The following is a 27,746-nucleotide window of genomic DNA, read 5'->3' as shown; positions in this document are numbered from 1 at the left end:
ACAGCCCCTCCCCGCGACTCCCTGAGCCGGCCACGTGGTGCAGACGAGTAGAGGGCGGCGGGGAGGCGCAGCCTGAGGCCGGAGGAAGGAAAGGAGCCCGAAAGCGAAAGGAAAATCGAGGCAGTAGCGTTCCCCCGCCCTTGCCAGGGCTGAGTCCCGGCGCCCATGTGACCGGCAGACTCCAGTCAGCTGCTTCATCCCCACCCGGGACCGCTCGCTGCGGTCGGGCGTCTGGAGCCGCGGCCAGGGCTTCCCGGCGGGGGCTGCGCCGAGGGATGAGGGTCGGTTGCCACCGGGAGCTGCTGCTGTTGCTGCTGCTAGTGGTTGGGATGCCTGCCTCCCTTGCAGGATCCCAGCCCCAGCAGCAGCGCACGTGGCCTGTGCCCTACAGGTGAGTTGGTGGTCTGCCCAGGAAGCAAGGCTGGCTCACTGTGTGTGTATCACTCCCACTTTGGGGTTTTAGACACTTAAGTCAGAGCCTCTTTCCCTCTCCTCTTTGGGTGAGTGTGTGTAAACCAGACAATTTAAAGCTTCCTTGTTCAGGGGGATCACATGGTTAAAAAGGCGTAGGTTGAGTGTCAGCCTGCAGCACTACAGTGACCCCCTGGATTTGATTGCAGAAATGGCTAATCCCAGGAGAAGTCTCTGTTTGGCCAAGTCGCTCTTTTTGAAATCAAAGGGCTGACTTGTATCAGTTGGGACTATACAAGTGAGTAATATTTTGCAAGTTGCAGTTTTGGTCAAAGCCTTAAAAAACTTAAGAATGGCCATACTGAGTCAGACCAATGGTCCATCTAGCCCAGCATCCTGTCCTCTGACAGTGGCTGGTGTCAAATGCTTCAGAGGGAATGAGCTAGTTGGCTAGATGGACCATTGGTCTGATCCGGTGTGGCCATTCTTATGTACAGCACATTATAAATCAAGCCATCTCTGAACTATTTAAGCATAGAAACTGCAATTGCTTCCTTTTTTCTGCCTGTAAAAGGTAGATTCTTAAACAAATACAAAAAACCAGAGGCAGTCTCTGAAAACAGGTTTCATAACTCCAGGAAGTCATTGGGCTTCACTGCTTTGAGTTGGCAAAAAGTTTTGTGAAATATTGTGTAACTAATTAAGATGCTTTTTTGGTTTTTGCTTTCAAAATTGCAGTCTAGATTGAGGAATTTTGTAATGAGTCAAGAGCAAGCCTGAAAACTGCAGAGTGCTGAAAGATGTTGAGGTCACCATTGATTTCTTTTCTACAGTGATTTTCCATCTTCTAAGGGTGTTGTTTAAGTGCCCTAAAAATTGGAGCGTCTGTGTCAGGACTCCTTGAACCATTTTAGTAATTTTTTACTAGTTCTAGTACATTAATAAATCTAGTTTGCCAACGGACTGTTTAAGTGAGACACCTTTTTTCTGATACCTATTTTAGTTTGGTAGAGTCCCATCCTCGCATTTCATTGTTGTACATAATGAAGTGTTAATAGTGATATAGTTAAAGCACCTGACATGCTTTCCATTTAAAACTCAGATTTCCAGAGAAACTATAAATCTGTACTAATGATTCCCTACTGGCTGCAACTTAACCTTTTTAAAAAATTAAATAAAAAATTTAAAAGTTTGAGACTTCTTTTTTAAGTCATTCAGAGTAATTCCTTGTTTGTCATGGCATCCTATCAAATTCTCAATTTACAAGTAAGAGAATAGGTCCTGTAGACTTGACCTGGAATCTGAAAATCAAACTGTGTTCTTTCTAACTGGTGGATCTTGGCCACAAACAGTAATAAGGGCCCTAACTTTTAGTGATACTTATAATTTAATTCTTATTGTTGTAAGCAGGAGCTGCAGGTGACTGAGGCCTCAGAAAATCAGGTCAAAATATTTTGTAATTGTAACTTAGTTAACAATCGGTATTGATGCATGAACTGATATAGAGTCCTGCTCACTGTTCTATGGTTGTATGGAATCTTCAGTGCTAACAGAAGTTAATTGTACCATAGAATTTTTTTCTTTAAATTAAATATTCAGTGTTATAAAGTGAGAAGATAAGATTCTGAATATACACAGGGAGCTGATCTGCTGAAGGTGATATTTTTGCATAGCCACTTTTTGTTTTTCCTAGGTTGTCCTTTCAGATCTGCAGCTGTTTTTGGTGAACCAAATGTGTTTAATATTTTCACACACATGCTCTCTCTCTCTCTAATGCATGTCAGCTAGTTAATTTTATTAAAGGTAGATAAGATTCCAGTCCTGCAAGCACACATGCTTAACTTTAATGCCAGGAGTTGTTTCACTGGTTTAATTATATTAAGCTATATGCAGTCCACAGAACAAATTTTAATCTGGTTGATTATTTTTTTATTTTAAGTTAACAAATACAAAAGCCCCAAAGAAACTCAGCAATCAAAATTACAGTGGAAGAATATTTAGGATTCAGTTCTGTATTTCTTTCCTCTCCTCTATAGCTGGAGCTTACTACTGAACACAGATGAAATTCTATGTCTGGTAGGAAGTTTAAATCCTGCTCCATAGCCTGTACATTTAATAAACAAATGGAATTGTGTATGTGATTGTCGGAGGATTTTGGGAGAAGGGATAGTAATATGTGTAGAAATTTTGTCTGACTTATGTGGGGAAGGACTTAAAATAGTTAACACCCCACTCTACCCCCTCCCACATCTAGTGAGTGTATGGGGGATTGGAGAAATAGTATCAAAGCACATCACACAGAAATAGTATCAAAGACTGATTACTGAATGCTAGAACGGAAACAAAACACATAGTAACTGTGGGATTGTTCCTCCCTCCACTGAAGTCAGTGTGGGGGTTGCCGTTGACTTCAGTGGGTGCAGAATTAGGCCCTATAATTTCAAACTAGTTGAAGCAAAACCAACCCTCATAAAGCATATAGGGGCCTGATCATCTCATACCTTTACTGAAATAAGCATATTTAATATCTGGGGAGGGATATTTAAATTGTGTGATTTGGATGTTGTTTATAATTTAATGTGAGGAGGAACAGGACCTAAGTGAAATATAGTGAATGAGTTAGAGTAGTATTTGAAGGTCGTTGGAGAACTTTTGCAGTGGAGAAATCATGGTTTTATGTTCTATATTGATAGTACTATACATGTAGAGCAGACGTCGGCAACCCCTGGCATGTGGCTTGCCAGGGTAAGGACCCTGACAGGCCGCGCCAGTTTGTTTACCTCCCGCGTCTGCAGGGCTGATCGCCACTCCAGGCCAATGGGGGTGGTGGGAAGTGGCATGGGCCGAGGGATGTGCTGCGCCCGCTTCCCACCACCCCCATTGGCTTGGAGCGGCGAACCGCAGCCAGTGGGAGCCGCGATCGGCCGAACCTGCTGACGCAGCAGGTAAACAAACCAGCCTCGCCCGCCAGGGTGCTTACTCTGGCGAGCCGTGTGCCAGAGGTTGCCGACCCCGATGTAGAGTCTGTTTGTCAGTTATTATGAAAACAAGGTGTGATTACCTAGAATGAGGTTTAATGGAAGAGCTGAAAATCTCTGGAAGAAATGTGTGGATTTCAGATTCTTAGGCCGTCTTTATATGGGGGAAATTGACTGGCATCATTATTCCAGAATAGCTATTGAGGTATAATATAGCTATTCCAAAATAACTCCCTTTTATTGACACTCTGTTTCAGAATAAAAGTGATCTCATTTCTGAATAATTACTCCACTTTGTGAGGAGAGTAATTATTTTGGAGTAAAGTCACTTTTATTCCAGAATAGTGTCTGCAGGGGTGCTATTCTGGAATATTTATTGCTGAATGGTTATTCCAGAATAGCTATTTCCTGTGTAGAAAAGCCCTTGGGACCAAATTTTGAAACAGATCTTAAACCAACCTCTAATCTTGTGGCCACAGTGTAGTGTGTGCAAGTACATTACAGTGCAATTAACATTGTTTCCCATATTAGACATCTAAATTTTATTATTTGCACTCACATATTGAAGATACAATTTTTCGCCTTAGTCCTACAAACGTGCACTTGAGTAATCCTATGAACTCATTTGTATATGTGTTTTTTGGGGTTGGGGTCTTACGACTTTTAAAGGTGCTGCACACTCATAGCTCCCATTGGTTTTAAGGGGAGCTCCAGGTATTCAGAACTTCTAAAAATCTGGCCATTAGAGGCTGTTCTGAAAAGTGGCTCTTATAAGTGTCTTTTGTGGCATGTTACCTTTCTTCTGAAGCTACACTGAAAGTTTTCCATGCTTTTGTTTTTAAACATAGGCGTTTTGATTACCGTCCGAAAACAGATCCCTATTGTCAAGCTCGTTACACTTTCTGTCCTACTGGCTGTCCCATTCCAGTAATGAAGAATGAGGATGTCATTGAAGTCTATCGATTACAAGCTCCAGTGTGGGAATTCAAATATGGGGATCTGCTTGGACATTTGGTAGGGTGATGTTTTCATTTAACAAAAATGTATTAGTTTCAAATCAGTTAAATTCAGCAGCAAATGTCAACAGTAAGACTTAATTCATTATAATATTTTAGCATAGTTGTGTGGAGTATTGGAGGCTGTGGGCTAGAAAACTGCTAACCTTGAAACAAGAGTTATGGAAGTAATTCAGGACAGAGTAGGAAAAGAACACAATGTGGTATTTTTGCCCTTAAATACCAAGGATTGGAAATGTATTGTGTGTGCGTTAACTTATATTTATTTGCATTGACTTTAACATCACTTACAAAGAACACTTTGAATTGGTCCTTTATAACAAAATATCTGGCTAGTTTGTAGGAAAGATCTTGTTAATCTTATACATCTACAGCTTTGTTTTTTTAAATGAAGAAATAAGATCTCACAGAAACAAAGTCTGATTTGAATTAAATTTTGTATGAACATGGATACCTGTCTGATCTGAATAACCATCTGCAGTCTGCCCTGTGGATCACTCGCTAAGAGTGTTGCCAACTCTTTCGACTTCTATTACAAGTCTCACAATATATGGTGTTTCTCTTAAAGCCTCAGCTCCTGGAATCATGTGAATGCAACAGAATCTCAGCTGCTTTTTTTTAAAGTAAATTTCTAGCTGTTATGATTGCAGAGGGAAGCTTAAATATGTGTACTCTAGAGCAGTGGTTCTGAAACTGGGGCCGCTGCTTGCGTCCACAGGTTTGGCCGACTGCGGCTCCCACTGGCCGCAGTTCGCCGCTGCAGGAAGCAGTGCAGGCTGAGGTACGTGTTAACCGCCCTTTCCGCAGCCCCCATTGGCCTAGAGCGACGAACCATGGCCAGTGGGAGTTGCGATCGGCTGAACCTGCGGACATGGCAGGTAAACAACCCGACCCGGCCCGCCAGGGGCTTTTCCTGAACAAGCGGTGGCCCCAGTTTGAGAGCCACTGCTCTAGAGAGTAAAAAATGAGAAGGCAAATAGACTGAATCCAACACTTATTGTTAACAGCATGAATTTTAAGGTAATTCCATGATTTTGGGGCCTGACTCATGACTTTCGAATGCTTGTAGATGGCAACACTGAAGTTTTCAAATGGTTTACATTACTTTGTACAGGATTGGGTCCACAAAAGGATCTTTGTTTGTTGATGTTTGGTCCACAATTTGGGGTATTGGAGGTGGGATATGCAGAGATAAAAGGAAGTTTGATGCCTAACTCTGATTGAATAGCTAACTCGTAATTACCACTACTACAAGCTGCAAATGGAAGTCAGTGCAGGATACAGACAAGTATGATGTGAATCAGTATTTGTGTAATTTAGTGTGGTACATCCCATTTTACAGAACCCTATTTTCTAAACTACTGTACAGTAGATAAGTAATGGAAAGTGAAGTTGGCACTATAAAACTGTTTTTCTTTGTGTTCATGATCTTTCCTCAGAATATTATGCATGATGCTGTTGGCTTCAAGAGTTCTCTAACTGGCAAAAATTACACAATGGAATGGTATGAACTCTTCCAGCTTGGGAACTGCACATTTCCGCATCTCCGGCCTGACATGGATGCACCGTTCTGGTGTAATCAGGGAGCTGCCTGCTTTTATGAAGGAATAGATGATGTACACTGGAAGGAAAATGGGACCTTGGTTCTGGTGACTGCTATATCAGGTAGATTTCAGAATCCTGTGGTGACACTAATACCATAATATATTAAGACAGGCTCACATTCATGTCAGACAGTATCTTTCCACTCACTTTTTGTGAGTCATTTGCAGTGCAGGGTGACTAAAGCTGTTAATTTGAAATTGAAATATTACTCTTCTAATTTTCTTAATATAGGAAGTGATATGGTAATACTGTCCTTTGAACAAGCTATGCTAAAAAGATGCTGTTAAGTGAGAATTGCTTGGTATGTCACGTGAGCACTTCTGCAAAAATAGTGGAGTCTTTTGAGTGTAAAAATAGCAAAACAGCTGAACCATTCTGGCCTCTTTTCATACACTTGTGCTGGAACACAGCCTCCTGCTGTGAAGTGGCAGATGAATTTTTAAATGGAAAAATTGAGATAATTGTGTTGTGCTCTTGAACCAATAAGTAGGACATAAAAGGAAATGCTCTCAAGAACAGCTACAGTCACTCATCTCTCTTTTTTTTTTTCCCCCAACTGTTGTATCATAAAACTGCAAATAATCCCAGTAGCAGTAACAGGCCTATCTAGCACATATTGCAGGACAAGTGGTGTTTTTATTATAATTAGTCTTTTTGTATAGCTCACCAAAATAGCTTCTTGGTTCAGTCTACGTTATGGGCTCATCACAGCTCCTCAATGTGAAACTGAAATGCTAGGATAAAAATAACACTCTCCTTAACAAATACTAAACAGATTGCATGCAAAGGTCGTACAAGAATCTGCTGCCTTTTAAATAAAATGAATATACTGAATACTTCTATACACCTGGCTTGCTAAGTCTCTGGCACAGGCTGCTTTTCTTTCTAAGCAGCGAAAATCAGATTAAAACTACAGACCTGTGTGTTTCAAACGCTAACGTGATGTGTTATTCTACCTAAGTTCCCTTCCATTTTCATCAGTTTGGCACCTCAACCTTGGAGTCTGCAGATTCCATCTGACTGATGCTGCTCAATAAAAAGCATCCCATATAATGTAACAGAGCCTTAATTTATTAAATACATGGGCCTCCTCCATATTGATTAGACGTCCACACCAGTTCTTTCATATCTGTTGGTAGCCTCTGGTACTGTTGATCATAATGTATTTTTGACCTTTCCTGTGGGTCCTAGCAGGAGTGGTTAGAGTATCGCTTGTGAGGCACTTTCCTCTTGGGGAGATGCTGTAGTGTCGTTTTGGCAGGTTGCTCATTTTCCCAAGGGACTTTTGTGAAGGGTAATCCTTGACTCCGTTCCATTTTCCCTATTCTCTGGCACATATGTGAATCTGCTTGGGGAGAAAGTCAGATGGTTTGGGTTGTAGTGCTGCAGCATGTTGATGACACTCATACATCTTTGACTTGAATCTCTGTTACCATGTATCTTGTATAATCGTATGTACATGTGCAAATTGGGTGTGCATAGGACTTGCCAGACAGGATCAGGTCCATGGTCCATCTACTCCAATTTCCTATCTCTGACAATGGTCAGCAACAAGTGCTTCAGAAGCAGGTGAAAAAAAACTACAGCAGGGAGATGTGGGATAATCTAACCCCCATGATTGCCTCCTACTTCTTAATTAGAGATTGGCTTAAGCCCCGAAGCATGCCGTTTTATATCCCTTCCAAAAATGTTTAGCATTGATTGTTATAACACTGGATGTTCTTGTTATCCTTGTAAATGCCTAATCCCTCTTTTAATTCTTGTTAAATTCTTCATCTTGGTGACATCCTGTGGCAATGAGTTCCACAGTTTAATTATTCATTGTATGCAAAAGTATTTCATCAGCTGTGAATTTGGTACTTCTCAGTTTCATTGACTGTCCCCTTGTTCTTGTATTGTGAGACATGGAGAATGAAATTCCTGATCAACCTTCTCTAGACTTTTTATTATCTTATACATATGTATCAGATCCCCTCCTACCTTCCTTCCTGAGGTAAACAGTCCCAATCTTTTCAATCTCTCTTCACGATAATTTTTCCTCACCCATAATCATTCTTGTCAGCATCCTCTGAACCCACTCCAATTTTGCAATGCCCCGTTTTAGGTGGGGTAACCAGTATTGCATATGATATTCCAAATGAGGATACACCAGTGTTTAATAGTGGTATAGTATTTCTTACACATCCTAAAACCTTATTTGCTTTTTGGAACACAGCTGCATATTGAGCAGTGGTTTTCATGAATCTGTCTACGTTGATGCTATTTCCTGCAGCCTACCTCCAGGCCAGGGGTGGGCAAACTACAGCCGCAGGATTGCCCCCCTCGAGCCCCACGCCACTCCCTGAAGTGGCTGGCATCATGTCCCTGTGGCCGGGGACGGGGGGGAAGGGGAGCAGAGGGCTTCATCCGTGTGTTGCCCTTGCTTCCAGGCACCGCCCCCTCCCCCCGCAGCTCCCATTGGCCGGGAACAGGGAACTGTGGCCAATGGGAGCTTCGGGGGAGGTACCTGGAGGTGCGGCAAGCAGCATGCGGAGCCCTGAGTCCCTCCTTCCCCAGGGGCTACAAGGACATGGTTCCAGCTACTTTCTGGAGCAGAGCGGGGCTGGGGCTGACAGCCTGCCTTGGCCCCGGTGTGCACCGCTGCCACCATGGAGCCCGAAGCCCTCCTGCACCCCACCCGCCAGCTCCCTGCCCTGAGCCCCCTGCTGCACCCTACACCTCAACCCCATGCCTTGAGCCCGCTGCTGCATCCCACACCCCTTCTGCACCCCAGTTCCCTGCCCTGAGCCCCCTGCTGCATCTCGCACCCCAGTCCCCTGCCCTGAGCCCCCTGCTGCATCCCACACCCTAACTCCCTCGCCTGAGCCCCCTGCCTGCACCCCAACCCCCTGCTGCATCCCACACCCCATTCCCCTGCCTTGAGCCCCCTGCCTGCACCTCAACCCCCTGCTGCACCCCAGCCCCCTGCCCTGAGCCCCCTGCTGCACTCCACACCCCAGCCCCCTGCCCTGAGCCCCCTGCTGCATCCCACACCCCTTCTGCACCCTGAGCCCCCTGCCTGCACCCCAACCCCCTGCTGCACCTCAACTCCCTGCCTTGAGTCCCCACGACACCCCTCATGCACCATCTGGGGGCAGGGAGGGGGCAGAGTTGGGGTGGAGACTTCAGGAAAGGGGTTGGAATAGGGGCAGAGAAGGGGTGCGAATAGGCGGGGCCTCATGGAAGGGGTAGAGTGGGGTCAGGGCCGGGGGCAGCAAGTGGGGCTGTCAGTGATGCGGCCCTCGGACCAATGAACTAGCCCTCATGTGGCCCTCGTGGTCATTTGCGTTTGAAACCCCTGAGGTAGTTCAGTTTCCCCACTTTCAATGTGCATTACTTTGGATGTACCAATACTGACCTTCGTCTGCAGTTGTACTTTCCATTTATTTATCTTGGTGTATCACTGCCATCTCTGGATGTGACTAACCTAAATAACTCTCTAACGTCTCCAAATTTTCTACCTCACTACTTGCATCCTTTCCTAATGGTTAATGTAGTAAACATCACTGGACCTAGCACAGAACCTTGAGGTACACCACTGTTAACCTTGTGCCATGATGAAAATTGACCATTTATGTCTACTTGTTTCTGTATGCTAACTAGTTTTGATCCATGACACTAATTTGCTTCTCACCCCAGGACTAATTAGCTTCTTTAGTAGGTTCTGGTTAGGGACCTTCTTGAAAGGCTGTTGAAGTCAACAATTTATGTCAGTTTTTTCTCCTTTGCCCACTACTTTATTGACCTATAAAGAATTTTAAGAGATTATTGAGACAACTTCCCTCTGCAGAAACCTTGTGATTAGGCCTCATTGTATCATGATCTTCCAAGTGTTTTATTATTTGGTTTTTAATTATTGTTTCAATCAAATACAGCTGTTAGGTTTACTGGTGTGTAATTCCCTGGGTCAGCCTTGGAGCCTTCTTAAAACATAGATCAAGGCTCGGCCATCTCTGGCACGTGGCTCGCCAGGGTAAGCAGGGCTGGGGGCTGCACCCTGGTAAGCACCCTGGCAGGTCCGGCCGGTTTGTTTACCTGCCGCGTCGGCAGGTTTGGTGGATTGCGACTCCTATGCGCCACAGTTCGCTGTCCCAGGCCAATGGGGGCAGCGGGAAGCAGTGTGGGCGAGGGACGTGCTGGCCGCGGCTTCCTGCTGCCCCCATTGGCCTGGGACGGCGAACCGCGGCCAATGGGAACCATGGTCTGTCGAAGCTGCCGACACGGCTGGTAAACAAACTGGCCCAGCCCACCAGGGTACTTACCTGGCAAGCCGCGTGCCAGAGGTTGCCAACCCCTGACATAGATATCAACTTTCTGTCCAAAGTATACTAGCTGTTTTTTAATGATTGTGCATTTTTGGTAGCCACTGTGCCACCTCATACTTAAGTTTCCTCAGCACTCTTGGACGTACACTGGGCCTGGTGACTAGGTGCTTTATAAATTATCAGTTTGCTCCATCACCTTGTCTTCTGATACCTCAATGTCTGGTAGTACCTCCTGTGTATTACCAGAAAAGAACAGGTCTGAGGTAACTGTCTCCCTGGCATCCTCTATGGTGATGACTGAGACAAAGGAATCATTTGTTCTCTCAGCAGTGTCCCTCCTTAATTGCTCCCTTTCACTCCTCTGACTCAGTAGACCACCAGTTCTTTTGCAGGCTTCTGACTTCTAATAGACTTACAAAATTTCAGTTTGCTTTTATACCTTTTTAGCTGTTTGCTTTTCAGAATCCATGTGAGCCTCTCTAATTTCCATTTTACATACTGCTTGCTGTAATTTGTGTGTGTTTATTGGTTTCATTGGGATTAGATTTCAAATCTGGAAAGATCTATTTGGCTCAAATAACCTCTCTAACTTGGCCATTTAGCCAGACTGGTTGCCTTTTTACTTTCCTTGTTCCTTTTTGTTCAGAGGTATACATTCTTTCTGAGACTCTGCTATTGTTTCCTTATGCCATATCTAAGGATTTAACTGCCTTTACTTTTGACTTTAGGGCATTTTTGACCAGTCTCCTCCTTTTTATTGAAATATTCCTGTCATAAACATACAGCTAAGGGTAGCATAAAATCCCCCTTTACCCTATAAAGGGTTAATTCCTCTTTTACCTGTAAAGGGTTAAGAAGCTCAGATAACCTGGGTCCTGACCAAAAGGACCAATAAGGGGAGAAGATACTTTCAAATCTGTGGGGGAAGGTTTTGGTCTGTGTCTCTCGGAGCCAGCCAAGAAACCAGGAAAGGAAATTACATATTCTTAAGTATATCTGAACTAAGCATCTAGTCTTGCAGAAATAGTAAGTAATAGCAAAAAAGAAATGCCCGGGATGGAAGCTGGAGGCATGAAGGTAGGCATAGCGGTTGGTAGGTTTTCGGTATAACACCACCCTATTCCGGGCACATCACACGAGCCATTGTCTACAGCCAAGCACTGAGGTACATCCGCATCTGCTCTAACCCCTCAGACAGAGACCAACACCTACATAATCTCCACCAAGCATTCTCAAAACTACAATACCCGCACGAGGAAATAAGGAAACAGATCAACAGAGCCAGACTTGTACCCAGAAGCCTCCTACTGGAAGACAAACCCAAGAAAGAAACCAACAGGACTCCACTGGCCATCACATACAGTCCCCAGCTAAAACCCCTCCAACGCATCATCAGTGATCTACAACCCATCCTGGACAATGATCCCACACTTTCACAGGCCTTGGGTGGCAGGCCAGTCCTCGCCCACAGACAACCTGCCAACCTGAAACATATTCTCACCAGTGACTGCACACCGCACCATAGTAACTCTAGCTCAGGAACCAATTCATGCAACAAACCTCGATGCCAACTCTGACCACATATCTACACCAGCGACACCATCACAGGACCTAAACAGATCGGCCACATCATCACCACATCATCACCGGTTCATTCACCTGCACGTCCACCAATGTAATATATGCCATCATATGCCAGCAATGCCCCTCTGCTATGTACAATCTTCATCCAAGAATATTAAAAGAATTGGCACATGAAATTGCAAGCCTGTTAGCGAGAATTTTTAATGAATCGGTAAACTCAGGGATTGTACCGTACGACTGGAGAATTGCTAACATAGTTCCTATCTTTAAGAAAGGGAAAAAATGTGATCCAAGTAACTATAGGCCTGTTAGTTTGACATCAGTAGTATGTAAGGTCTTGGAAAAAATTTTGAAGGAGAAAGTAGTTAAGGACATTGAGGTCAATGGTAATTGGGACAAATTACAACATGGTTTTACTAAGGGTAGATTGTGCCAAACCAACCTGATCTCCTTCTTTGAGAAGGTGACAGATTATTTAGACAAAGGAAATGCGGTAGACCTAATTTACCTCGATTTCAGTAAGGCATTTGACACGGTTCCACATGGGGAATTATTAGTTAAATTGGAAAAGATGGGGATCAATATGAAAATTGAAAGGTGGATAAGGAACTGGTTAAAGGGGAGACTACAACGGGTCGTACTGAAGGGTGAACTGTCAGGCTGGAAGGAGGTTACTAGTGGAATTCCCTAAGGATCGGTTTTGGGACCAATCTTATTTAACCTTTTAATTACTGACCTTGGCACCAAAAGCGGGAATGTGCTAATAAAGTTTGCGGATGACACAAAGCTGGGGGGTATTGCTAGCACGGAGAAGGACCGGGATATCATACAGGAAGATCTGGATGACCTTGTAAACTGGAGTAATAGTAATAGGATGAAATTTAATAGTGAAAAGTGCAAGGTCATGCACTTAGGGATTAATAATAAGAAGTTTAGATATACATTGGGGATGCATCAGTTGGAAGCAACAGAGGAGAAGGACCTTGGAGTATTGGTTGATCGCAGGATGACTATGAGCCGCCAATGTGATATGGCCGTTAAAAAAGCTTATGTGGTTTTAGGATGTATCAGGCGAGGTATTTCCAGCAAAGATAAGGAGGTGTTAGTACCGTTATATAAGGCACTGGTGAGACCTCACCTGGAATACTGTGTGCAGTTCTGGTCTCCCATGTTTAAGAAGGATGAATTCAAACTGGAACAGGTTCAGAGACGGGCTACTAGGATGTTCCGAGGAATGGAGAACCTGTCATATGAAAGGAGACTCAAAGAGCTTGGCTTGTTTAGTTTAGCCAAAAGAAGGCTGAGGGGGGATATGCTTGCTCTTTATGAATATATCAGAGGGATTAATATTAGGGAGGGAGAGGAATTATTTAAGCTTAGTACCAATGTAGACACAAGAACAAATGGGTATAAACTGGATACTAGGAAGTTTAGACTTGAAATTAGACGAAGGTTTCTAACCATTAGAGGAGTGAAGTTCTGAAACAGCCTTCCAAGGGGAGTAGTGGGGGCAAAAGACATATCTGGCTTTAAGACTAAGCTTGATAAGTTTATGGAAGGGATGGTACGATGGGATAGCTTAATTTTGGCAATTGATTTTTGATATCAGCAGATAAGTATGCCCAGTGTTCTGTGATGGGATGTTGGATGGGATGGGATCTGAGTTACTGCAGAGAATTCTTTCCTGAGTGCTGGCTGGTGAGTCTTGCCCACATGCTCAGGGTTTAGCTGATCGCCATATTTGGGGTCGGGAAGGAATTTTCCTCCGGGGCAGATTGGCAGAGGCCCTGGAGGTTTTTCGCCTTCCTCTGCAGCATGGGGCACGGGTCACTTGCTGGTGGATTCTCTGCAGTTTGAGGTCTTCAAACCACAATTTGAAGACTTCAATAACTCGGACACAGGTTAGGGGTTTGTTACAGAAGTGGACGGGTAGGGTTCTGTGGCCTGCTTTGTGCAGGAGGTCAGACTAGATGATCACATTGGTCCCTTCTGACCTTAAAGTCTATGGTCAAACTGGGCAGTCTCTACGGAAAAGGATAAATGGACACAAATCAGATATTAGGAATGGCAATATACAAAAACCTGTAGGAGAACACTTCAGCCTCCCTTGCCACATTATAGCAGACCTTAAGGTGGCCATCCTGCAGCAAAAAAACTTCGAGACCAGACTTCAAAGAGAAACTGCTGAGTTTCAGTTCATCTGCAAATTTGACACCGTCAGCTCAGGATTAAACAAAGATTGTGAATGGCTTGCCAACTACAAAACCAGTTTCTCCTCCCTTGGTTTTCTCACCTCAACTGCTAGAACAGGGCCTCATCCTCCCTGATTGAACTAACCTTGTTATCTCTAGCTTGCTTGCATATATATATCTGCCCCTGGAAATTTCAACTACATGCATCTGATGAAGTGGGTATTCACCCACGAAAGCTCATGCTCCAAAACATCTGTTAGCCTATAAGGTGCCACAGGATTCTTTGCTGCTTTTACAGATCCAGACTAGCACGGCTACCCCTCTGATACTATCCTATCAAAGAAAGCTATCAGATTGGCTTGACACGATTTGTTTTTTACGAATCCATGCTTGGCTATTCCCTATCACCTTAACACCTTCCAAGCGTTTGCAGATGATTTCCTTAATTACTTGCTCCATTATCTTTCCAGAAGTTAAACTAATTGGTCTGTAGTTTCCTGGGTTGTTTTTATTTCCCTTTTTATAGATGGGTGCTATATTTGCCCTTTTCCAGTCTTCTGGAATCTCTCCCGTCTTCCATGATTTTCCAAAGATAATAGCTAGAGGCTCAGATACCTCCTCTATTAGCTCCTTGAGTATTCTAGGATGCATTTCATCAGGCCCTGGTGACTTGCAGGCATCTAACTTTTCTAAGTGATTTTTAACTTGTTCTTTTTTTATTTTATCTTCTAAACCTACCGCCTTCCCATTAGCATTCACTATGTTAGGCATTCCTTCAGACTTCTCCGTGAAGACCGAAACAAGTCATTAAGCATTTCTGCCATTTCTAAGTTTCCTGTTACTGTTTCTCCCTCTTCACTGAGCAGTAGGCCTACCCTGTCCCTGGTCATCCTCTTGCTTCTAATGTATTGATAAAAAGTCTTCTTGTTTCCCTTTATTCCCACAGCTAGTTTGAGCTCATTTGTGCCCTCGCCTTTCTAATCTTGCCTCTGCATTCCTGTGTTCTTTGCCTATATTAATCCTTTGTAATCTGTCCTATTTTCTATTTTTTATATGACTCTTTTTTATTTTTTAGATCACGCAAGATCTCGTGGTTAAGCCAAGGTGTTCTTTTGCCACATTTTATTTTTTATATGACTCTTTTTTATTTTTTAGATCACGCAAGATCTCGTGGTTAAGCCAAGGTGTTCTTTTGCCACATTTTCTATCTTTCCTTTCTTTTATAACTTACAGGTTTTTCCTAGAGGGGAAATCCTCTGTGTTCTTGAGTCTTTTGTTATTCTGTAAAGTTCTTACCATCCTGACTTTATGGAGGTGATTCTTTTACCCTTTCTGTAATTAAAATTCTTCTTTTAAAAACTTGATTGATTTTTCATTGTTCTTAAGATGCAAGGGTACCAATTGGTGAGGATAATATTCTCAAGCCTCCCTAGAAAAGGGGGTTTACGGGCTTGTGGGGATATTTGGGCAAGGTAGGGCTCCAAGTGGCCTCACTAAATGTTTGTTTAAATCACTTGGTGGTGGCAGCAATACTAAGGCTAGGAAGGAGTTTGGGCCTTGGGAAAGTTTTTAAACTAAGCTGGTAAAAATAAGCTTAGGGGATCTTTCATGTGGGTCCCCACATCTGTACCCCAGAGTTCAGAGTGGGGAAGGAACCCTGACAATTCCTTTCTAGGATGTTGAATCTAATTGTATTATGGTCATTACTACTTAGTGCAGGGGAGGGCAAACTACGGCCCGCAGTCCGGATCCAGCCTGTCAGGGCTTTCAATCCAGCCTGTGGGATTGCCAGCCCTGTGGCACAGCGAGGCTAAGCCACGCTCCCTGTCTGCCCTGGCCCTGCGCCGGTCCCGGAAGCGGATGACACCACGTCCCTGCGGCCTCTGGAAGAGTGGGGGCAGAGGAGTCTGTGCGCAGGCACTGCCCCCCGCAGCTCCCATTGGCTGGGAACGGGGAACTGTGGCCAATGGGAGCTTTGGGGGTGGTACCTGCAAGCAAGGGCAATGTGTGGTGAAGCCCCACCCCCAGGAGCCACTGCCAGACATGCTGGCCACTTCCAGGAGCAACGTGGGGCCAGGGCAGGCAGGGAGCCTGCCTTAGCCCTGCTGTACACTGCTGCCAATCCAGAGTCGCTCAAGGTAAGCAGTTCCAGGCCGGAGCCGCACCCCAAACCCCTCGTGCACCACGCACCCCAACCCCCTGCCTTGAGCCTTGTGCTGCACCCCAACCCCCTGCTCTGAGCCCCCTGCTTCACCTCCACCCCTCCTGCACTTCAGCCCCCTGCCCTGAGTCCCCTGACGCACCCCTCCTGTACCCTCACTCCCCACCCTGAGTCTCCTTCCCGCACCATATGCAGAACATTGCAGAATTTAAAATATTTGGTGCAGAATTCCCTCAAGAGCACCAGGATTCCGGGTGGCGCAATCTGGGTGGAGGCAGCAATGCGGGGTTCTGAATGCAGGGGGAATGGGACTCTGTAGGGGAATTCAGGTGAAGGTGGTCAGGGCTCAGTGTGTGTGGGGAGAGAGAGTGGGGCTTGGTGTGGAGGGGTCAGGGTGCAGCTGTTCAGTGGGATGGCAGTCCGAGTGTGAGGGGATCCTGATGCAGGGGTGAGGCTTGGCGGGATAGGGGTTTGGGGAGCTGAGTGAGGGTTTCTGGGTGCAGGGGGCTCCTGATGCGGAGAGGGCTCGGTGGGGGGAGGCTTCTTGGTGCACGGGTAGGAGGAGGGCTCACTGTAGAGGGAGCTGTGCCCCCTGTCCACCCAGCCCCTGTGCATCTGGATCCCCAACTGCTGAGACTCCCCCACCCCACCCCGACCCCCAGACACACCCATCCACAGTGCAGAGCTTCCTGCAGCCAGGGAAAGTTTTTGGGGTTTGATCTGACCTAGATCCTCCCCCCTCCTCCCCCAGTTGAGACTAATGGCCCTGGGTGGCCAGGACATCCCCAGTCCACCCCTTCCCCCTGTGACAGAACAGACGCATCTGAGCTGCCTAGCTGCCAGGGAGGGATGAGTGAGTACTGGTGCCACTTCTCTTTGCTTCGCCATAGAAACCATTTTCTGCAAGGAAGCAAATGGAATCGGGGGGGGGGGGGGCAGATTTTTCTGCCTGCAGTTGTGCAGAACTCCCCCAGGAGTACCAGTTCTTTCAACCTTCCCTCACAGATCAGGTTTTCTAAACCTTTTATCGTTTTTGTTGCTCTCTTTGGACTTTCTCTAATTCGTACATATCTATCTAAAGTGTGCGGCGTAAAACTGGAAGCAGTATTCCAGCTGAGGCTCCACCAGAGCTGAGTAGATTGGAACAATTACCTTTCGGGTCTTGTATATGACACCCTTGTTAATATGTCCCCAAATGACGTAACCTTTTTTTGCAATTGCCCCATTGATGATTTATAGTCAATTGTGATATAGTATAATCTCCAGATCCTTGTCTGCCTTATTGTTGCCTAACCAGTTATTCCCCATTTTTGTATTTGTGATTTTGAGTTGTGAATTTTAGTACTTTGCACTTGTCTTTTAGATAATTCCATCTTATTGATTTCAAACCAATTTGTCAATATCATTTTTGAATTCTAGTCCAGTCCTCCAAAGTGTTTACAACCCCTCCCCCTTGGTGCCAGCCACAAATTTTATAAGCATAATCTCCGCTCCATCATTCAAATCATTAATGAAAATATTGAACAGTGTCAGATCCAGGACAGACCTCTGTAGGACCTTCTTGTAGGTTTTGGTCCTGATGACTTTGGGGCCCAATCTTGCAAAAACTAAGCAAATCAGCACTACCAAGAGTCTGCAGTTTTGGGCTCCTAACACCACAGAATTTCTTGTGCAATTGTGGCTTTCTGGTATTTTCACTGTGATAGGACAATGCTCTGGAAATCACTTTTTTCATTGCTCGGATGACGGAGTGTGTTGACCTTCAGAAAATACTGCATGGCATTTTTACTCCCTCACACTTTAACTTAGTAAGAAATGTGTGTGGGCTGAATTTCTTCAGCGGGTAGGTTTGAACATTTTTTGGGTAACTTCTGCCAGTTTTGGGATTTACATTTTGTAATATTTGAACATCACTTTAAAGGGGCACAGAGTTGCTAGTAAGGGCATGTGTTTTAAAACATTAAAAAAGTAAAGATGATAATTTTATAATTTCAATTGCATGCCCAGTTCATGCATAATCTTTTAATAAGTTTGTTGCGGCAGCCCTTTTTATTTAACGATAAAAATCCCAGCCTTGTGAAGAGAGGGAAACACCATCCCACGATATACACTGCAGTACACCCCAAGAATATGAAGTGTAATTAAAATTCCTCTCTGTGCAGCATACAATGGCAGGGTCGCTGTTAATACAGGATTTATGACTGTATTATGAACCTGAATCCTCGGCAGTTCCAAAATTTCAACCAACAGTGATAAAAGAATTGAGTGGTGGTGGTTGTTGTTTTGTTGTTTGTATTGCAGCTATGGAGCCCCAGTTATGGCTCAGGAGGACCCCGGTGCTGTACAAACACAGAACAAAAAGACAGTTCCTGCCCCAAAGAGCTTCCAATCTAAGTACAAACAGGAGAAAACAGGTGGATTCAGACAGACAGGGGCGTACAAGGAAACAGTGAGACAATATTGGTCAGTATGACAGGCAGTGGTCTCCGCAAACCTTTGTCAAGTTTTTTGTGGGCTTTGATGCAAAGGGGCTTTTTTAAAGGAAAGATTTGAAGGAGAACAATGAAGTGGCTTTCTGGTGTGTATGGGGTGCCCCACTGAAACGGGGAGGGGCAGCATGTGAGAAAGCACAGGTGCTTATTTGAAAATTTAACAAGTGATGGATGCTGGCATCATGGGTCAGTTAGAGGCTAGTGAATGAGAGATGGCTAGGTAGTATAGGGATAGGCAGTTAAAGGCTTTACAAGTGAAAATCAGCAGCTTATGTTTGATGCAATAGGGAAAGGGGAGGGAAGAGAGCGGTGGTGTGGTGAAGGAACAGGCTAGGAAAAGAGTCTTTGCAAGAGCATTCTGAATGGATATGAGACGGGCAAGACTGCAGCGGCAGCCAATTTAGCATAGTAGTGAAGACAAGCCCTTAGAGTTGTGTAAGGTATGTGACTTGGCACCACGTGACATTTTGATTAGAAACTAGAATGATATAAAATTAACATGGCACACATTAAATTATTAGAAATTGTCTAGTTGATAGGTCTCAAAATATAATTGTAAACAGGAAATCATCATCATCGAGTGGGTGTGTTTCCAGTGGATCCCACAGGGACAGGTTCATGGCCCTACGCTATTTAATATTTTTATCAGTTACCTGGAAGAAAACATAAAATCATTACTGATAAAGTTTGTAGATGATGCAAAAATAGCGGGCGTGATAAATAATGAAGACTGATCTGAATTGCTTAATAAAGTGTGTGCAAGCAAACAATGTGTGTTTTAATATGGCTAAATGTAAATGTATACATCTAGGAACAAAGAATGTAGGCCATACTTACATGATGCAGGACTCTATCCTGGGAAGCGGTGACACCAGAAAAGATTTAGAGTCATGGTGGATAAACAGCTGAATATGAGCTCCCGTGTGATGCTGTGGCCAAAAGAACTAATGTAATCCTCAAATGCATACATAGTGGAACCTTGGTTTTTATAACCCTATATTTTACCTCTGTCTGTATCCCTGTATTCTATCTCTGTATTTGGCACTGGTGTGATCACTACTGGAATACTGTGTTCAGTTCTGGCATCCACAGTTCAAGAAGGATGTCGACAAATTGGAGAGTTCAGAGAAGAGCTACGAGAATGTTTAAAGGATTAGAAAATGTGCCTGATAGTAATAGATTCAAAAAAGTCAATCTGTTTAGCTTAACAAAGAGAAAGTTAAGCAATGACATGGGGAATAAATGTTTAATAATGGGCTCTTCAGTCTAGCAGAAAAAGGTATAACATAATCCAATGGCTGGAAGTTTGTTAGACAAATTCAGGCTGGAAATAAGGTGTACATTTTTAACAGTGAGGGTAATTAATAAGGCTTAAAATTTTGTCATTAATATTTTTAGTAAAACTCACGGACAGGTCAGGGGCAGTAAAGAAAAATTCACAGAAGCCCATGATCTGTCCCTGACTGTTACTAAAAATATCCTTGATAAAATGGGAAGGGGCTGGGCAGCTGCAGGGTGGCTAGGAGCTCTGGGACCCCACCACCTGTGGGGCAGAGAGCTGCAGGGTCCTCCTTCCCACCCACCCCTGGCAGCAGGAAGCTGTGGGGTCCCCCTGTTGCCCACAGCAGCTGGGAGTTGCAGGGTACCCCCACTGCCCATGGTGGCTCAGAGCTTGAGGACCTGCTACCTCCGGTGGTGAGAGTACCTCACAGCTCCCTGCCGCTGCGGGAGGCAGCAGGACCCTGCAGCTCCCAGCCGACGGGGCTGAAGTCACAGAGGTCTTTGGAAGTCAAGGATTCCGTGACTTCTGCGACCTTCATGACAAAATCATAGCCTTAGTAATTAACCATTGGAACAATTTACCAAGGGTTGTGGTGGGTGTTTGGATGCTTTTCTGAAAGGCATGCTCATTGTGAATTATTTTGGGGAAGTTCTATGGCCTGTGTTATACACGGGGTCAAACTAGATGATCACAATGGTCCTTTCTAGCCTTGTAATCTATGAATTGTATGCATTTGTCAGTATTGTTTTCCATAATGCTTATGGACATATCCTATTTCTATATTTTACAGGAACAATGTTTAACCAAATGGCAAAATGGGTACAATATGACAACGAAACTGGGATATACTATGAAACCTGGACAGTTCAAGCAAGTCCTGACAAGCATGCGGTAGTGTGGTTTGAATCTTATGAATGCTCGAAATTTATATTAAGAACATACCAGAAGTTGGCTGATTTAGGGGCTATATTTAATAAGATACAAACAAATTACACCAGCATTACTTTGTTTACTGGAGAACCCATTTATTTGGGGAATGAAACATCTATTTTTGGACCTCTAGGAAACAAGACAGTGGCTGCAGCCATAAGAGATTTCTACTATCCGTTCAAACCTCCTCAGTCTGTTGAAGAGTTCTTCTTGAATGTTTTAAAAATAGTAGATCAGGTTGTCTTGAACCACCAGTTTTACCTCTTTTACAACTTAGACTACTGGCTTTTACCTGTGAAGTCCCCTTACATCAAAATAACTTATGAAGAGATCCCTTTACCTAATGAAGACAATACACGGCTTGGTTTGTAATTATTTCATTAGGTGTAGGTTGTATGGCTATTCAGTGACTCTTCTGCCCTGCCTTGGGTGAAGAAAGAGTCCCCTTTCTTGCTAGCAGCATTACAGCCCCAGAATTCTGAAGGGGTTTGGACCTGTCATTGGCCACATGGTTGCAAGTCATCTGCTTCTTCTTAAAGAGAGGAGTCTACAGGAGCTGGTTACCAGCAGACACAGTGGATTGCTAGCTTGACTCCATCAAAGATGTACCTTTTACTCATTGGAACGCTGTACATTTCATATTTGAAAGGATGGAACTGGGACGAGTTGTCCTGGAACATGAGGAAGTCAGCAGACATGGAAATGGGTTGAGAGCTGTTGGTAGATTACAGCTGTCATGCTGATCACTCCTTTGTTAGAAGGTGATGATGGTGGTTTGTGTTTTGCTTTTGGACAGCCTGACACCTTACCAGAATTACTAAAGAAAGCATAGATAAGGCTGGCTCCCCTCAGATACAACTTAAGTCTCTTACACAAATGAAAGAAGTATTGGAAGTGACTAGCCAACACAAATCATGGTAGGGCCTATATGCTGTGGGGAGTGCCAGCGAGGCCATAGCCCAACCACTTTTGGCCAGACTAGACGTGAGTGGCCAAGTCTCAGCTCCACTCACTCATAATGGAGAGGTAGCTGGGCCTGACATGAGTGGTGCTGTGACCTTACACACAGGCTTTCAATGCTATTCACTCAGATTGGACAGGATGGGGATCTATGGGTCAATGTGATAACGCGTTGGGGGGGGGGGGGGGATACCTGAGCAGGGGGAAATCTCTGATCCCCACCACATACACACTTTAAGTGGTACACCATGGCCCCTGCTAGGGACCTTCACCATCAAAGAGCTACAGTAATGATTATTTTCTTCTCAACTTAACCCAAAGTAAATGAGATTTTTCAGGTCAGTGCTTGAGATTTGTTTCCACTTAAGCTTGCTGTTTGTGAAGGAATTTGGCCAGCTGTGATGCCTTCAAAAATTCATATTCACAGAGTTGAAGGAATATGAAACAAAAGAGCATTATTCATTTTTATAAAAGAACCCACACCACCTTCAAGAATAGGCGCAGAGTGGCTGTCAGAGTACTGCTAGAAGTCTTGATGCATCCTCTTACTACTTAAATTCTAACATACTTCTTTAAAAAGAGCCTGATTTAGGCATAAATAAGATAAGATCACTATCAATGTACCATAGTCCTAAGGACCACAGCACGTGTATGGCTTTTTTAAAAGTATTATACTTACATATTTTTCATATGCAAGAGATGGATTCTCTTGTAGAGAGCTGTAGGAGCCAGATTTAGCTAAAATATTAATAATCTTAATTATTTAACATTTTTTAAAAGCATTAAAGTTACTAGTGCTTTTTAATAGCCTGCTTAATATGCATGTCACTGACTACACAGGCTGCAGTGGACAGATATCCGCATTAAAGGTACCATTCCAGTTAGAGCAGTGAAGTATTAAGTGGGAACAGATCATTACTTTGGGATATCCAGCAGTAGGGTCCTCTGCAGCTCTGAATTTGCAAGTGACTGTAGAGAAGCTTTTAGTAATGCTTTTTCAGCTGTAATTCTTTAACAGCTAGGGCACTATTTCCAGTCTAACACCTCACAGCTACATTGTCTTCTTTAAGTGTGCAAAGTCTGACTATGGTTCAAGGGAGTGAGCAGCTGAACACTTGGCTATTGGTAACCTGCTGAGGTGACAGGTATTGATGGAAGAGGAATAATCACATCTAATTTGAGTTTGCAGTCTGTCTGTGTAGTACTAGGATTTAATGGTTGTATTTTGTATAATTTAGAATGAAAAATAAAGCATGTATTGATGTATGATATGACCATATTCTGCCAGCCACCCTTTCTGAAACCAGAAACAAATGGCCTAGTGTGCCATTCGTAAAGATGCATCAGCCAGAATCTTGTCTGAAGCTGATTTCAAGGCAGTAAGAGACATTTAGAGTCACCACTTTGTTGTAGGTTTAAAATTAGCATTTTTGAAATAGGTAAAAGAATGCAATGATTGTTTTCTCCTGCACTGCAATTTGATGTTCCTGTTCAAATCAATCCTGTTTTGTGTGTGAATGAGAAAAGTGTGTGTTAGAAGAAAAGTGTGAAGGCCATCACTGGACCAGATGGTCTTGGGAGGAACCAAGAACAGATGTAAAGGTGCCAGGAGATTGCAACATGCCCCTATTGAGATGTCAAAGGAGGGCAGATTGATAACTCTAAAGATGAAGCAGGCACCTATCACTCAGGACAAGATAGCTGTGATCAAAACCAGCATGGGGTAACTCCCCAAGAGACTGATGAAGGAACCAAGATAAAGATGAGAACAATTTAAGAAAACAAGCACGTGTCAAACAGCAATTGAATACAGCATGATAATGCAAAACTCATTGGTCCTAATGAAGAAATATTACTATATAAACAGGGTGCTTTGCCATGAAACTTTGGATTCATCCTGCCAAGACTACCCCAGAGGATCGTGTCGTGACCAACAGAACTCGGCTCCTCCCTACCCGTGATCAACCTAACTGGCCGCTAGGTTGCTCCAGACTCTGGACTGGTAATGATAACATCAACTGGTGGGACAGTGTGTGTGTCTGTGTGATTGAATGCATATGCTAATTGTTGTATCTCCAATAAACACAGCATATTGTCTTTTCCCCTGAAAAAGGTCCTGGGTGCTTTTTATAAGCATAACATTTGGAACAAGTGACTGGTGCAGAAGCAACATCAAAACTTATACATTGTTAATATTAAAATATTTGGTCTAACAACACTCACTCATGCCCGTCACCCCAATCGTGCTATGGGCCGCCAACAACAGATCTCCAGAGTCGTCTATCCTGGGCCATTCGTTCTAACTGGTTCCAGGTATAGCCCATTTTTTTGCTATCAGCCTGAAGGTCACATTGCCAGGTGTTTCTTGGATGGCCTCTCTTCTGCTGTCCTTGGGGGTTCCACCACAGTGCCTGTCTGGTGGTGTTAGCTGGCTGCTTGCGTAATGTATGTCCTATCCAACCCCACTTTCTCCTTCCGATTTCTTCCTCTGCTAGGAGTTGACAGGTCCTCTCCAAGAGGTGGATGTTACTGATGGTGTCTGGCCAGCGGATCTGGAGAATCCTTCTGAGGCAGCTATTTATGAAGGTCTGGATCTCCCTGATGGTTGTTTTGGTTGTCCTCCAGGTTTCAGCTCCATACAGTAGGACTGATTTCACATTGGAGTTGAACAGTCGAATTTTTTTTGCCAAAGACAGCTCTCTAGAGCTCCAGATGTTCTTGAGCTGTAAGAAGGCTGCTCTTGCCTTACCAGTCCTCACTTTGATTCTAATAACAGTGGGTAGCATTATTCCTTCCATGTAAATGAACACTTTGCTATGGAATATGCTAACATAGCAGTGGTGGTAGAGCTGCCAGGGTTTGATTATAAGAGCCCATGTTAGACCTGAATTATACAGCACTGTCTCCCTCTTACTGCTACAATTACTACACTTTCCCCTATCATTCAGTATATTTTAAATTGTAGAAGACCTAGCAAATTTAAGACAATCAGCGAAATGTATTACAGAACTTGCCAAGTAAAAGCTAGAGACTGATAGCTAGAATTTTTGGCCCATAGGAGGAGGTTGCAAGCCCAAGGTAGATGATGTTTGGAAGCACCACTTCTTTTTTTTTTCTTATTATTTTTGGGCAAGTTTGGAGCAGGGCATGTTGATTCCAAAAGTAGCTGCTTCACTTAGTATTTGCCACTGCCTCCAGCAATAGTACAGTTAACTTGATGATTCTACTTTAGAGACCAGCAAATAAAAATTAGTGTTGCCAGCTATGTTCAGTAGACTCTGGCATGAATAGGAGCAATTCACACATTTTAGAGCTATTGTCTAAAGCTATACATAGAAGTAATTACATTGGGTAACATTTTGAAGGTTATCTTTTAAACTATAAGATAGTGTTTTCAAATTGCAGCATGAAGGCCACAATCAGGTGGGACATAACTTGGTTTAATGTAGCTGTATATAGTCCATTGTCCACTGAGAGTGACAGTTTTAAGAAGAAAATATGTATTTAAGGATGAATTTAAAGTGTGTTTCTTGAGCAGTACACTACTACTTTTAAACTCTTGTATTTAAATCAGGTGTGTTACTATGGAGAAGAACAGCAGCCATCTCTCCTCACTTCCCTGGAGCAGCAGCAGCTCTGGCTGCTGCATTGCTTACCAGCCTATAGGAGCCTCAAGGAGAACAGGTTGACTGGCTCTGCCTGAACGTAAGGGAACTTCTAGCAAAATTTGACTTCCTTCTGTATGGAACTGCCCAGGAGAGGGGAAGAGGTTGAGAACCAACAACGTTATAGATGACTCCCACATTATCCACCCCTGCCTTTCCTCTCCTTTGATCTTTCAATTTGTCTCCTTTGTTTAGGCCTTAGGGGTGAGTAGCACTAATTTCAGCAATATAGGAACAGAAATATAGTTGTCAGACTAGTGGTCCACCTCATCCAGTATTCTGTCACTTTAAAGGCTAGTCCCAGATGCTTCAGACACACCCTGCCGCAGGCAGCTGTAGGATAACCAGCTTCCTGGAAAAATCATTCTCACCCTGAGAGGCCTAAAGCATGAGGGTTTAATATCCTTGATAAAACAATTGCATTTACTGTAACTACTCTGCATATTCCCATGAGCCATATAAATCCTGATACTGTGCCGAACAAGCATCAATGCAAAACCCTATTGTGGATAAAGGCCAAGATTTAAAAAAACTGGGAGCCTAAACAGGCTTCTAAACAACAAATACGATTTTCAGCCAGGTTAAGCACACATCAATTAAACAAAAGCCAACAAGATACTTGGCCAAGGAAAGCTTGGTATGTGGGGGTATGTTCTGCCAGTGAAGATCATGGGTTTGTTATAGTAAGTAGCAGCAGCAGCACAGCTACACCAGTTATTGAAATTAGGCTAGATAAGACCTTATGTTTAGTGAACTGAATCTTTAGTGAACACTTTATTTTGTTTATAGACAAACACCAGGAATTCACCAGTTTGAAACTCTACTCTTGCCTCCCTGCCTTTCATTAAGTATGGTTTGAGCAGGTTAGGTTGGGAACATGAAAATTTCCCTTGAAGTAAGGAGGGCCACAGATCCATGATTGGGGGTGGGGGATGTCTCTGCTTTAGGCAACTTTGGAGGAATATCTGACTGTTCTCAGTTGGCAGGTTTTACCCTGCCACTGACTGATGTTTCCACAGCCTAGACCCTATCTAACCACTCTATATCAGGCCACGTCTACACTACAAACTTTGGTTGATATAAGTTACATTCGTGTACAGCTGCCAAAGTTAGTCTGGCGCTTGTTGGTGTGCATGCTTGGGTCCGCACAGTATGTACTTACCAGGAGTGCTTGTGTCGATGCAAAGTGTGATGCATGGTGGGTAAGTAGCCCAGCTTGTCACATGCCACCATTTGGCACAATGCATGGCAATTGCACTCTGGAAGCTTTTAACGCTGGCTTGCTTTACTGAGATAGTCCAAAATGACCAAAGCTTTGCTTTGCTTCACGTCATTAACTAGACCTACCGAAAATACAAAGAGGGCAAGTTTAATGCTGTTAATTTCAGCAAAGTAAATGGAGTTGATGAAGTATCAGAGTAGCAGCAGTGTTTAGCCTGGATCTGTAAAAGCAGCAAAAAATCCTGTGGCACCTTATAGACTAACAGACATTTTAGAGCATGAGCTTTTGTGGGTGAATACTCACTTCGTCAGATGCATGTAGTGGAAATTTCCAGGGGCAGGTATATATATGCAGGCAAGCTAGAGATAATGAGGTTAGTTCAATCAGGGAGGATGAGGCCCTGTTCTAGCAGTTGAGGAGTTGATGAATTTAGCTAACATGTCCAAAACCTTCAACTTACAGATAGTGATATGACGAAGAGAGAGATATTTTAGTGTTACTATAAATTGACCTAGATTACTTAATATGCTAGCATTTGAGTATATGCAACTTGTTTGTAAATTAAACGTCTGAAGCATTTAAGTCAATTCCTACAAAAAGTAAACTTGAAGTAGAAGTTCGAAGTAGTCACATTGAAAGTAGCGGAAAATGAGCCTCAATATTGCTTAAAGCAGATTATAAACATCTTCAATATAAAATCAATAGTGATATTGAAATGGACTTCCTGTGAGACAAGCCCTACTCCCTTTGAGGTATGGTGTTTTTTTTTTGTTTTTAAATGAGTTGATGTTTCAGGTGGGTGTGTTTTTGGGGTAGAAGTGTGGGTAAGTATGAAAGTCACATATTTATGGGGGAAAGACTGTTTCATTTTAAAAAGTTTTAGTGTTTCCTGCCTGAAGACAACCAAACTGATGTGTCTGATCCTCTCTAAATGTCTGAGCCAC

At 43.7% G+C, this 27,746-nt stretch overlaps 1 protein-coding gene across 2 annotated transcripts; it reads left to right on the top strand.

The window, feature by feature from the left end:
* CLN5 (CLN5 intracellular trafficking protein) lies at positions 1–27,654 on the top strand. 2 transcript variants are annotated; one of them, XM_050950713.1, is made up of 6 exons: positions 1–391; positions 4,238–4,403; positions 5,845–6,070; positions 20,816–20,916; positions 24,421–24,501; positions 25,490–27,654. In XM_050950713.1, exons 1-6 carry the CDS (start codon positions 276–278, stop codon positions 25,616–25,618), a joined length of 819 nt encoding a protein of 272 aa, XP_050806670.1. In that variant the 5' UTR covers positions 1–275; the 3' UTR covers positions 25,619–27,654. The 2 variants fall into 2 exon arrangements, with proteins under 2 accessions (XP_050806670.1, XP_050806661.1); XM_050950704.1 differs by lacking the exons at positions 24,421–24,501; positions 25,490–27,654 and having other exon boundaries at positions 14–391; positions 20,816–24,027.
* The last annotated feature ends 92 nt before the right edge of the window (positions 27,655–27,746 follow it).

This window comes from Gopherus flavomarginatus, chromosome 1 (assembly GCF_025201925.1).
Source record: "Gopherus flavomarginatus isolate rGopFla2 chromosome 1, rGopFla2.mat.asm, whole genome shotgun sequence".
Lineage (NCBI taxonomy): Eukaryota > Metazoa > Chordata > Testudines > Testudinidae > Gopherus > Gopherus flavomarginatus.
The sequence above is the reverse complement of the archived record's forward strand: the minus strand, read 5'-3'. Positions and strand labels throughout refer to the sequence as shown.